This window comes from Pygocentrus nattereri, chromosome 22 (genome assembly GCF_015220715.1).
Source record: "Pygocentrus nattereri isolate fPygNat1 chromosome 22, fPygNat1.pri, whole genome shotgun sequence".
NCBI classification, from domain to species: domain Eukaryota; kingdom Metazoa; phylum Chordata; class Actinopteri; order Characiformes; family Serrasalmidae; genus Pygocentrus; species Pygocentrus nattereri.
In genome coordinates, this window is record NC_051232.1 from 11,779,764 (window position 1) to 11,791,834 (window position 12,071).

Genomic DNA, 12,071 nt, shown 5'->3' on the forward strand with positions numbered 1-12,071 from the left:
AATTATGAACGGTCAAAAAACGCTTACGAAGGTAAGGCTATAGCCTTACGTTTTTTGGCGAATTTGGCCCAATGACAAATGTGCATTTTCTGATGAAATTTGAAGATTTTGGACAAAATAAATCATACAGAAGCATTTTCGGACTACTTTTGATGCCTTGGAGTGAATATTAAGTGAATTAATGAACGGTCAAAAAATGCTCACGAAGGTAAGGCCTTAAGTTTTTTGGCGAATTTGGCCCAATAACAAATGTGCATTTTCTGATGAAATTTAAATATTTGGGACAAAATAATTCATACAGAAGCATTTTCGGACTACTTTTGATGCCTTGGAGTGAATATTAAGTGAATTATGAACGGTCAAAAAACGCTCACGAAGGTAAGGCTATAGCCTTACGTTTTTTGGTGAATTTGGCCCAATGACAAATGTGCATTTTCTGATGAAATTTAAATATTTGGGACAAAATAAATCATACAGAAGCATTTTCGGACTACTTTTGATGCCTTGGAGTGAATATTAAGTGAATTATGAACGGTCAAAAAACGCTCACGAAGGTAAGGCTATACCTTTACATTTTTTGGCGAATTTGGCCCAATGAGAAATGTGCATTTTCTGATGAAATTAGAATAGTTGGGACAAAATAAATCATACAGAAGCATTTTCTGACTACGTTTGATGCCTTGGAGTGAATATTAAGTGAATTAATCAACGGTCAAAAAACGCTCACGAAGGTAAGGCTATTATAGCCTTACGTTTTTTGGCGAATTTGGCCCAATGAAAAATGTGCATTTTCTGATGAAAATTGAATATGTTAGATAAAATAAATCATACAGAAGCATTTTCTGAGTACTTTTGATGCCTTGGAGTGACTATTAAGTGAATTAATGAACGGTCAAAAAACGCATGCGAAGGTAAGGCGAAGGTAAGGCCTTATGTGTTTTGGCCAATTTTACGCAATGTCAAATATGCATTTTCTGATGAAATTTGAATACTTTGGACAAAATAAATCATACAGAAGCATTTTCGGACTACTTTTGATGCCTAGGAGTGAATATTAAATGAATTAATGAATGGTCAAAAAACGCTCACGAAGGTAAGGTTCCGTGAGGAATGGAGAAGAGGAAGAAAGGATAAAACAGCGCTCGAAGAAGCTTCTAGGCGGTCAAAAAATGATGCTTTATCGAGCGAAGCAGCGACGGGACAGCATTTTGGTCTGTTCCGTTAGTTTAGGTTTGCTTTGGTTGTGTTTTGTAGCCCACGGCGTCTTATCGTGGTTAAATAGCCTCTTTTACTGCTTCGCTGTGGCGCCCAGATTCACAAAAAACAGAGAGAAACTGCTCAGAGTGTAGCTTTGACAAGGTATACGCAACAGTGAGACTCATTCACGTTGGTTTAAAAAGCATAACGTTTTATTAAACAAGTGTGGACCTGACTCTGACCTTTTTTTTCACTCATTACAAAAAAATACATTGTTTTTTCAGGAAATTATCCTGTCACGATGTAAAACTTGCATCGCTTAAATAAATGCATTTACACTGATAATTAACTTTGTGTTTTTATGTTTTCTTTGCCAAGCTGGAGACAGAAGCTACATAACCAGATACACGCTGCAGGCTGTGCGCTGCATGGTTATTGAATGTTGGCTGTTCAGCGGATATTCGCACTTGCCCCTGCTACTGCTCCCAAACGACATCCTAACATTTCTGAAATGGCATTTTCTAAATTGTGTTAGAACAGACAGTAAACTTGAATCATTATATTTGGCCGCAGTCCCCAATCTGTCCCTTTCACCAAGTGCATTCGAGCAAAGTAGCTGGAATCATCACAGCAGGCAGTGAAAACAGTAAGGGACCGTCTATAAAGTGCAGATACAGTTTAAACATGTAAAACGTTAAAAGACACGAGGAGCCTGTTGACTTGAAACCTGAAAAACAAAGACGATGCGGAAATTAATTTGTCACAACTCTACAACATATTCTAGATACTCAGAAGCAGCAGTGAATCATCAGGGCCTTCTAAGCCTTCAGAACAGGCCTAGTCATTTTCGTGAACTAAAAAGTGCGTGTCTGTAATTCTTGGTTCATCTTTATTTAATAGAATTATGCCTATATTTCCCTGCAGGTATTGCAGCACTACTCTTGTAGGATGAAAAGAAAAGGTTAAATTCTTGCAAAGCCCAGTGGAAAGTTGGGCAATTAGGAATTGTGTATATAGGTTCCAACTTGAGGAGGTTAATCTTCAACTGCCTTTTGGAATCGTCGCTTCCTTAAGCAATCCTATCCTAATATGCTCTTAAACATGAGCAGATGCTCTGCAGGTCCTGTGGCACACTGCTATAACTGATGTATCTGGTATAACTAACCTGGAAATCAAAAGGTTGTTGGTTGTACTCCTGCCTGAGGCCTTGTTTTTGCATGCCTGAAGACAAATGCTGAAAAAAATAAAGGTGCTCTGTAGGTCATGTGGCTCACTGGCTTCAATCATTTGTGTGAGAACAGAAGCTTGTTGGTTCAAATCTTGCTTGAGGCGTTGCTTTTGCATGTCTTCTTGGTGATGATGGGGAGAAACACACACACACCAAAAAGGACACTTGAGGCGGCTTGCTGGTGGATGCCATGCCTCCAAAATTCAGAGGTTCTCAGTTCAAATCCTGATCAGGATCTCTAAGTCATGGTGATGGTGGTGGTAAAACACACACACACACAGGGTGAAGGGCATATGAGGAGTGGGGAATACCCAAGAACCAGGGAGGGAAGTTATACCCGGCTTCCCCCCTGGGGCCCAAGAGAGAGGACAGGCAACTTTTTACAAGAAAAAACTCCCACAAAGCTTTTTTTTTTTTTTAATAGATTCTAGGACACAGAAACTCTCACTTGCGCTCCTGTACAGGCATCTGGAGAAGGTCAGTGGTGGTAGAGATGAAGACCAGAGCATATAGCTTGAGAAAAGTGTGCTGGTAGTCGGTGATGAACATCTGTGATCCTAATGGTTTAACAGGTGACCAGTGGCTGCTTCTTTATACATTTGATTGATTGGTTTCTAATGTGATCTAAAGGTCTGCTCTCTACTGGAAACCATGAGAAAGTAAAACCATAAGGTTTTAATTCAGCTGGGTCTGTCTGATTCATCCATTTGTGTTGGACTTTCAAAGGGTTTGTATTTCATGTTCAGGGTCCTCACAGCCCATTTGAAACAAGTTTTCTTCCAGTATCTTAATTGTACATGTTAGTAAATGGACCTCTACACAGCCTTTTAGTTAAGCTATATAAATTCATCTGTGATGGGTCCCTATTTACTTCGACCTGTTTACTTAGTAAATAAGTTATAGCCTCAATGCTTGCCTGATGTAACGTACTAAGGAATGTAGCAGTAACCTGTTACAGTAATTCCTTGTCTCTTAAAAATACATACAGCCAATGGCAAATCCCTTTAGCTAGTGGTGGCTCGTGTGACTTCTCATCATAGATGTGGTGATGATGTTACAGCTACCACAAAATATGCTAAGACATAAGGAGGTTCACAGACTGGACAAAGGTTGTATCCATTTGCAGTTCTCCAGCAATGAACCCCAGATTCTCACATGGTTAATTAAGTTAAATGAACATTATATATTTCAGTTCAATTGTATTCATATTCATGTGAGCACAATTTATTTTTTAACTTGCATACTTCTGGCAATTAATATATAGTGAATTGATTTATTTTATTAACATACTACCAAATCAACAGTGTCAGTAGTAAAAACGTCCAGTTTCAGTCCTTCATCTACAGCTTCTACATGTTAATGCACCACCATTAACATCAATGCACTGGTCTCAATTGTTTATGTAATGACTGACTGTTGTTGGGCAGGTCTGAGCTCATTCATGTGACTGGGGCTCCACCCTGTGGATGCACTAAACCATTGCAAGCTCTGGAACAGGATCAGAAATATGCGAATATAGTGACATGAGACAAAATATAAATTCTAAACGCTTTATAAAAAAATCCGTTTAGATGATGCACAGACACATTTGTAGTTTGACACTTCTGAGAGGTGTCTACTACACTAAGAGAAGCCTGGGTAATGTTTGGCAAATTTGGAATCAGTGTTTTCAATAATATAAGACCAAACTGGTCACAGATACATGTATAAAATGTTTGTAATATGTGGGTTCTGTACAATTTCCCAGATTTCTATAACTGTTAAACTTTATCAACTGCCTGCAAAGCACTCCGAGTTGCCACCAGTAAGAAACATGCTCCATGAATAAAATTATTATTATTATTACTAAATTATGTAAGTTAGAAGTGTCCAAAATGATGAACAGGGCTGTAGATGATTCTAAAAAAACTGAGAAAGCTGAATAACAGTTTTCATTAAAAAAAATAAAAAAAATCAACAAAATATGTAATATGGCAAGGGCTGCCAGCTACTTACCTGAATGATGAGCACACACACACACACACACACACACAGACAAAAATAAAGAGCTAGTTGCATGGTTACTAAAACATATTTCCAGTGTTTAATATATATTTATATATTTATAGTTATGTACATCTTTCCAAAGCACTTTCTCTCGGAAATGAGGCAAACGTTCTCAAATAAGAAAAATAAAAAGGATAAAATTCACACAAAAAAATCAATCAGCTCCTGCCAAATGAGCACGGCTATGGCTAACCTAGACAAGCATACACCCACTCGCGCGCTCACTCGCCCACAGACACACTGTTCTCAGGATTTGATCAGCAGCGAGCTGTTTAATTCACTGTTAATTCAGAATAAATTGATTTCGCTTCATTCGCGTGTTCATTCAAGTCCTTTTAACAGTATTGATCAGGACGGCCAGTGACATCACTCCATCAACTAGCAGCTTATCGACGACTCGTCGCAATCAGTGTCCAGCCTGACTGCGTTGCCTTTGCAGTGCCATCCCTAATCTTGACCAGCTGTTTGGTAAAGAGTTCATGTATGAGTGCAAATCTAGAATTTGAGCAATGGTCAGTGCGAGAGAAAATGAACTGCAGGTTCTCAGGAGGAAAAATGATGAAAACAATAAAGTAATTCTTTTAAAATGTCGCAGTTAGTGCTCGATGAGGATGAGCATGGAACAGTAATGACGTCTGTCAGCAGCGGCTATAAAAACTTTCACATTATGACCGACCCTAGTCCTAAAGAGCTAGAGTCCACAGCAAGAGTTTGACCAAAAATCGAATGCACACAGTTTTCTCCCTATCCCAAACATAGTCAATCAGCCAAGACGTGTGTGGTGTCTGAAGTCTACTTCTTAAGTTTTACATTGGAGTTCTGAGGCTAATGTTCAACATGACAACATCATTTCCACGGCATAGGAATACATTATTATAGTTATAATAAATGTATCATATTAAAGTTACATATTTATTTAAACCTATTGCTTGAAAAAACCTGAATATATGCCTTGAGATTGATTCATGCACAGCCTTTTCAGTGTGTTTGACTTTTTCAGCTCTCCTGTCCTCTAGTTCTTTATCAGCGGACAGTTTTGACTACAGGAAAACTGTCAAGTGGATATTTTGGTTGGCTGACAGTTTTGCATTAGGAACACAAGAAGATTCCGTTTTCAACAAGGGCTTTAGGGACATCACCGTTCACTTTCTGACCCCTGATCTGATCAGAGCTGTCTAATATTGAGTATCAGCCATCGCAGAGTCTGATCTGCTATTTGCGTTTTCACAGATAAGATGCTATGTCAATTAACACTACAGTAAAATCATTTTATTTTCTTGGGAGCATGACATTCTGGACTGATGTTTTTTTTCCAAATGACCATTTTATAGTAATATTGACTGTGGTCAAATCTGACCATTTGGCTACAAGTTATTTTCAAGTTCTGCATTGAAATCACTGAAGTCTGAACTGACAGCCTTAATTTACGTTTTCTAAGGTGAAATGATCATCTTATAGGGTGTTGATTATACAAAGCTTTCATGTTGCCTCATATGGCACAGTAGCAGCACCTTTCACTTTCATCTGAAAGCGCTAACGTTTCTGCCAACATCACTAAATCAGAAGTCACTCATGCAGCCAGCGAACCAACACTTTTCCACAATAAATTAAAGGGTTGAGACTCGAGGGTGCAAAACGCGGCAGGAGTATATTTAGTGCATGGTTTTGGTGGCATGTTGCTTGCATTTAAACAGCAGAAACACCACAGCTACAGACATTTAACAGCAACAGGTTGTGAATAATAACCGCTTATGACAGTGAAGTAAACAAAGGTTTGAAATGTTTTATGCTTATTTGATCCTTACTTGATCCTTAGAAATACACCTGGACACCCCTACATACCCGTTCATGTCCAACAAAATCGAAATACAAAACACACTATTAGATGCATTAGTGCATATTCAAAGCACTTTTAGGATAAAAAGTGGCTAATCACTATCACCCCCCACACAAGCACAAACGCCACTATTGCCAGGCCTGCGTTTCCCATCGTTATTTCTACTATAAGACACGGAACGATGTTTCTTCAAGGCTGATATGTAAATATAATGTCTGCAGTTTACATAATGCCAATTCATACACAAAGGTTTTCATTACTTTTTAGCTACATTAGCCCTGAAGCTCCAGCACAAAACTAAAGAAGGAAACTTCAGACACCGAACATATCATGAGCTGATCACTACGTTCTGGGTGAACTGTGCAAATTAGATTTGTCACTGAACTATCACTTTAATTCAGGCCCTGATCAGCTGATCCAGCTACATGAGGTCTTCAGGAGAATCCGAATACTCTGCATGGAGGATGGAGGTGGGCAGTTTGTGTGTGTGTGTGTGTGTGTGTGTGTGCGTGTGTGTGTGCGAAGCTGTTTTGATGTTTGAGGTTTGATGCAGTCACTCTGAATATGTTCCCGTGTCCATGCTGTCGTGGCATTTTTGCACACCCGCTCGAGGGCTTACAGGCCAGCATCCGTGCTGATTGGTGGCTATGTTTTCATTCTCCACCCCCTTCAGCATCCAGGTGAACTCTGTCCAGGTGCTCGGAGTCCTTTGGAGTCATGATTCCTTGACCTCTGACCCCCAGAGCAGCAGGAAGGGTCGAGGCATGTGGTTAGTGCTACCTGACTTTCTGGAGTTCCTCACGGAGCCATGCAGGGAGAGGTTGACCCAGCCTGTGGAGAAGCTTTGACAGCTCTATGTTATGATCTCTGTAGAAGCGAGAGAGAAATGCACGAGACTGCAGAGAGAGAGAGAGAGAGAGAGAGAGCGAGAGAGAGAGAGAGAGAGAGAGAGAGAGAGAGAGAGAGAATTAGCATTTGTCTAGGAACTGGTATTTGCTCAGGTTAATGCATGACATAAATTGCTCTATTTTTCAAACCATCACCCAAAAATATCCAGCCAAGAGCAGCTCTGAGGTCAGAAACTGTCCACTGATCAAAGACGAGAGGATGGCTAAACAGATGCGCTAAAGTCTCATAAATAGTAACACTCTACACTAGTAAGGTGCAGCTACAAGGTGTTTCTAATAAAGTGGCCAGTGAGTGGAAGTACGAAGTGGCCAGTAACTTGCAGAGAAATAGTTACATTGTGTTATGCAAGTTTAGTGTGTGTTTGTGTGTGCGTGTGTGTGTGTGTGTGCGCGTGTGTGTGTGTGTGTGCGCGTGTGTGTGTGTGGGCTGCTTGTCATGTGGGAATCTGCATCTGAGACAGCAACAATGAGGGAGAGAGAGACAGACAGAAACGAAAGACGGATGAGAGCAAAATGAAGAAAAATGAAAGAGAGAGGAATGGACAGATGGGCCTTACATCACTGCTACTGTGTCCACACACACACACACACACACAAACTCTGAGAGTGAAGTCAGTAATTTTTAAAGCACTGATGGTTGGTTATTCCAAGCTTTGATTTATAGTTTGAGTTTTTTTGAGATATCAGAGAATAATTAAACTTAATAAACACTCATGTACACAATAATATGAGATAATAGTCCATAAACAGCCATTAAAAACAAGTTAGGCCATAAACCTCAATAAACACTTGTATACACTGTAATAGGAGATAGTAGTCCATAACCAACTCAATAAGCACTTGTAAATATTGTAACACAAAATATTATTCAATAAACATCTTCTATAAACCATCCTGTGAACCATAATAGAAGATATTCATCAACAAACAACTTCGGTAAACACTTCTATACACTACATTGGGAGATATTAGTCCATAAACAAAATAAACAATCCTATACATGATAATCGAGGATAGTAATCCATTAACAGCCTCAATAAACACTAACCCATAATCACTTGTCACTTGTACATATACACAATAAGGGCTGCAACTCTGCAAACCAGAAAATAAAAAAGTAATGCATATTCTATACTGATACATTCTATAATATTCTGTCATTTTTAGCGATTTCAAAATCATTTTCATCTCTGTTTATGCTACTGTACATTCATTCTTTGGGTGAAAACAACAATCCCAGTTTTTTAAAAGGCAATTCCAAACTGTAGTTCCGTACACAACAATCACAGTGCAGTGATTTACAGTGTATAGATCATGGATGCTGTTTTATCTTAAAAATGCAGAAATATAACAGTGCCAGTTTCAGTGCAAGTGCAAAACCGTTCCATTAAACTGGCTCCAGATGGAGCTGGAGCGTGGACGGCTTATGTTAACATAGCCACATTTATGGTAAATGCCAGAAGCTGGTCTGTGCAACAGTACTTGGTTGCTAAGGCACCGGCGGAAGTGTCGGAGAGCCGTGTATGATTTAGTTCAGTGCTCCCCCACTGTGTCCTCTGGAGGAACGGAATATAGGGAATGATGTATGAGAAAATAAATCGATACAAACCTACATGTCCCTGCCCAAAACATAACACCCCACATAGGCATATGTTTTAGTGGCTTCATACTAATACTGCTTATATATAGATATGAAACAGATTTATTGAAGTAATAGATTAATTAATTTCTAATAGAATAGATTCTCCTAATATTTTGAGTTTGTCTGAACTCTATTTATTTTCTACTCTAATAATGATCTAATTTAGATGCTCTAGCAGGGTCTAAGAGCTCAGTGATTTCTGAATTATGGTAGCACTTCAGAGCTTGGAGTAAGAGCACGGAGAAAAAGCTAACAAACCACTTAATTACTTAGAAGCGTACTATAAGATTTATTTTGTAGTTGTTAGACTGTGAATATTTATTTAATTATTACATAATGTCTGCATGCCGTCCTTACAGACAATGAAGCTGAAATGCCTTTTCTGTGCTGACTGAAGCTAAAAAAGTAAAATGGGGTAAAATGCACAACCATTGCAGGGTAATAAGACAAGATAGAGATGATCCTAACTCTACCACTGCTGATAAACAACTAAAAGGAATCGTTTGGCACAGATGCAATCTGTTGGGGCCCAGCTATTGTGTTTGTATTAGGGCTAGACCAATATTAAAATCAAGTAGCTGATACCAATACAGACAAAGCAATTTAACACTCTTTGTTCTATTATTCTCCATCTTTTAAACTACAACCATGACACTCTAAGAGACTGTAGGGTCTTATACAGGAATAATGCACTTGTGTTTTTGGGACAGACTGCTAGTATGGTTTTTTATACAGTATTTGTTCAACCATTATTTTTTCCCCTTAGGAAATTGATGGTGGAATGTTGAGAACATTAAAATCTACCTTGATGTTACAAAGGACACCTCTGAGCATCACAGACACTGCAGACTCACGTACCAGCACTTGTATAGATACAAATATTAGCAACCACTTGGGACACCTTAACAATGGCCAAGCAAAACCTTAGCAACCACCTGGAACACCCAAACAATGGCCTAGCAAAACCTTAGCAACCACCTGGGACATCCTAGCAATGGCCTAGGAAAACCTCAGCAACCACCTGGGTCATCTTAACAATGGCCTAGTACCACCTTAGCAACTACCTTGGACATCCTAGCAATGGCCTAGCAACCATTCTGAATAACAGCAAAGGCCTAGAAACATCTTACATCTTGACAAACTCATTGGATACCATAGCAACAGGCCAGCAACCACCTAGATATCAATGGCTTTATCAAGCCAACTAAAAGTGTGTCCACGAACTTTCCCCTGTCTATTTTATGTGTCCTTACACAGGAGTAAGAACTCTGTGGTGCTGCTGAGGTTTGTGTAAATATTCTGCACTGTAATGTACCTCTGCGTCCATCGGGGGGTATCTGCGGCCTTTGCTTTTACCCAAACACTTGGTTCTGCCTCCGTCCAGCAACTGACACCAAAAGCCCTTCTGAGGATCAAATCTGAAGGAGGAAAGAGAGAGAGAGAGAGAGAGAGATACAAGGGATGAGAACTCAATCATCTTGTCTCATTTCGTCTTGACAGCCTCCAAGAAGTAAATCCGCCCCACATGGAAAACTCAGCAACACATGCACTCAACACACACTCACGCGCTCACATCTCAGGCTGACAGATGTCAGCTGCAACCTTGTCTGGCTGTCAGAGGAGACATGCTTTGGTTTGATAAGCACTCGCTGCTCTCTCAGCACTGTGTGAGTGTGGGGGTAGATGTGTTTGGATGTGTAGGCGGGGGTGTTAATTAGTCCACTGGCTAAGCTGCAAAACACAGATCACACATGAATATTTGACCTAAACTACAGCGAACACACCCAAAGAGGAATCATGTCTGCCAACACACACTCTCTCACAGGCACACGCACAGCCTCACTTTCAATGATATGCTCTTTTTCTCCTCCTTTCGCTCCCAGACGTCCTATTAGTCTCACACTTCTCCTGGACCCACATGAGAGGCTCCAAATGTGGAACCCACCCTCTACCCCCCGAGTCTTTAAGTGAAATCATCATTAAAATTGTGCGTGTGACTGTTTGTGTGTTTTTATCTGTTTTTGTACATTTCTCAGGACAAAAATGTCTTGAAAAAAACATTTCTTTTTGACTTCTGCTGTTTAGGTTGGGAGTAGATTTACTGTTAGGCTTACAAAACTTCTAATATTACTACTAATACACTTTTATTGTGTGTGTGTGTGTGTGTGTGTGTGTGTGTATATATATGTGTGTATATGTGTGTGTTTGTCCATCATTGGAGCAGACCAGCTGCCTGCCCTTTGTGTTGTACGGCCCAATAGACATGCTTCAAAAAATGTTTTTAGCTTCTCCTGTAAAATTGCTATATTAAAGATATGTGACATACATATATAATACATTATCATGGGCGGTATTTACACATATGTAAAATGAGCCTTGATATCATGCTATAATCCTGACAATGTGTGTGTGTGTGTGTGTTTGTGAGGGAGAGACAAGTGTAAATTGAGTATCTTTTGGCATGTTGCACATTGGGAGATGAATGTGTTTTACTGCATTGGCTCTCGAAAACTTGAAAATCACTTGAGAACAGAGCGACCGACCAGATCTTCATTAAACAACACAGAGAGAGAGAGACAGACAGACAGACATACAAAGAGAGAGAGAGAGAGAGAGAGAGAGAGAGAGAGAGGAATGCTTAATGAGTCGTTTTAATTACAAATTCCTGATGAAGCTAATCCTCTTGTCAGGCACAATATTAATGGCTTGTAGCTGTATTAGAGAATATTCAAACTCCTCTAATTTGCTGTAGAAGCGTATAATCTATTAGCCATCCAATCAGGTTGAACGAGTGTGAACGAGCTAGCAAATAACAGGCGATGGGGAGGAGCAAATGATCCATGGTAGCACGCTGAATTTGTCATTCAAATCCATCATTATCAGGTGTGTGTGTGTGTGTGTGTGAGTGTGTGCGCGCTGAACTCACGTGAGAGCCTGGGAGTAGTTGAAGTATGGAGAAACGCCCAGAAACTTCTGCACCTCGTCCATCACAGCTGCAGGGTCATTCCGCAGCTGCTGACCATCAATTATCATAAGCTAGACACAAATACACAAACACACACACACAGGAGACATTAGCTACTGGTTTTGAAAAGGTGTGTGCATGTATCATGGCTTCACAACAAAATGATAACATGAATGGGTTCACTCTGATGAGAACCAATATCTTAACATTTCCGTTACTAAATCAGTTAAAGCAAAAATAGTGCAAAA

The 12,071-nt window shown here is 39.7% G+C and overlaps 1 protein-coding gene across 2 annotated transcripts in view; it reads right to left on the reverse strand.

The window, feature by feature from the left end:
• Positions 1–4,480: 4,480 nt before the first annotated feature.
• ndst3 (N-deacetylase/N-sulfotransferase (heparan glucosaminyl) 3) overlaps positions 4,481–12,071 on the reverse strand; it is a 138,397-nt gene continuing 130,806 nt past the window's right edge. Inside the window, exons 12-14 of one of the 2 annotated variants that reach the window (XM_017717433.2) lie at positions 11,785–11,894; positions 10,174–10,276; positions 4,481–7,204 (exon numbers count right to left, since the gene is read on the reverse strand). In XM_017717433.2, coding sequence (XP_017572922.1) covers positions 7,085–7,204; positions 10,174–10,276; positions 11,785–11,894 — 333 coding nt within the window. In that variant the 3' untranslated portion in view covers positions 4,481–7,084. The other variant, XM_017717435.2, reaches the window with a different exon arrangement.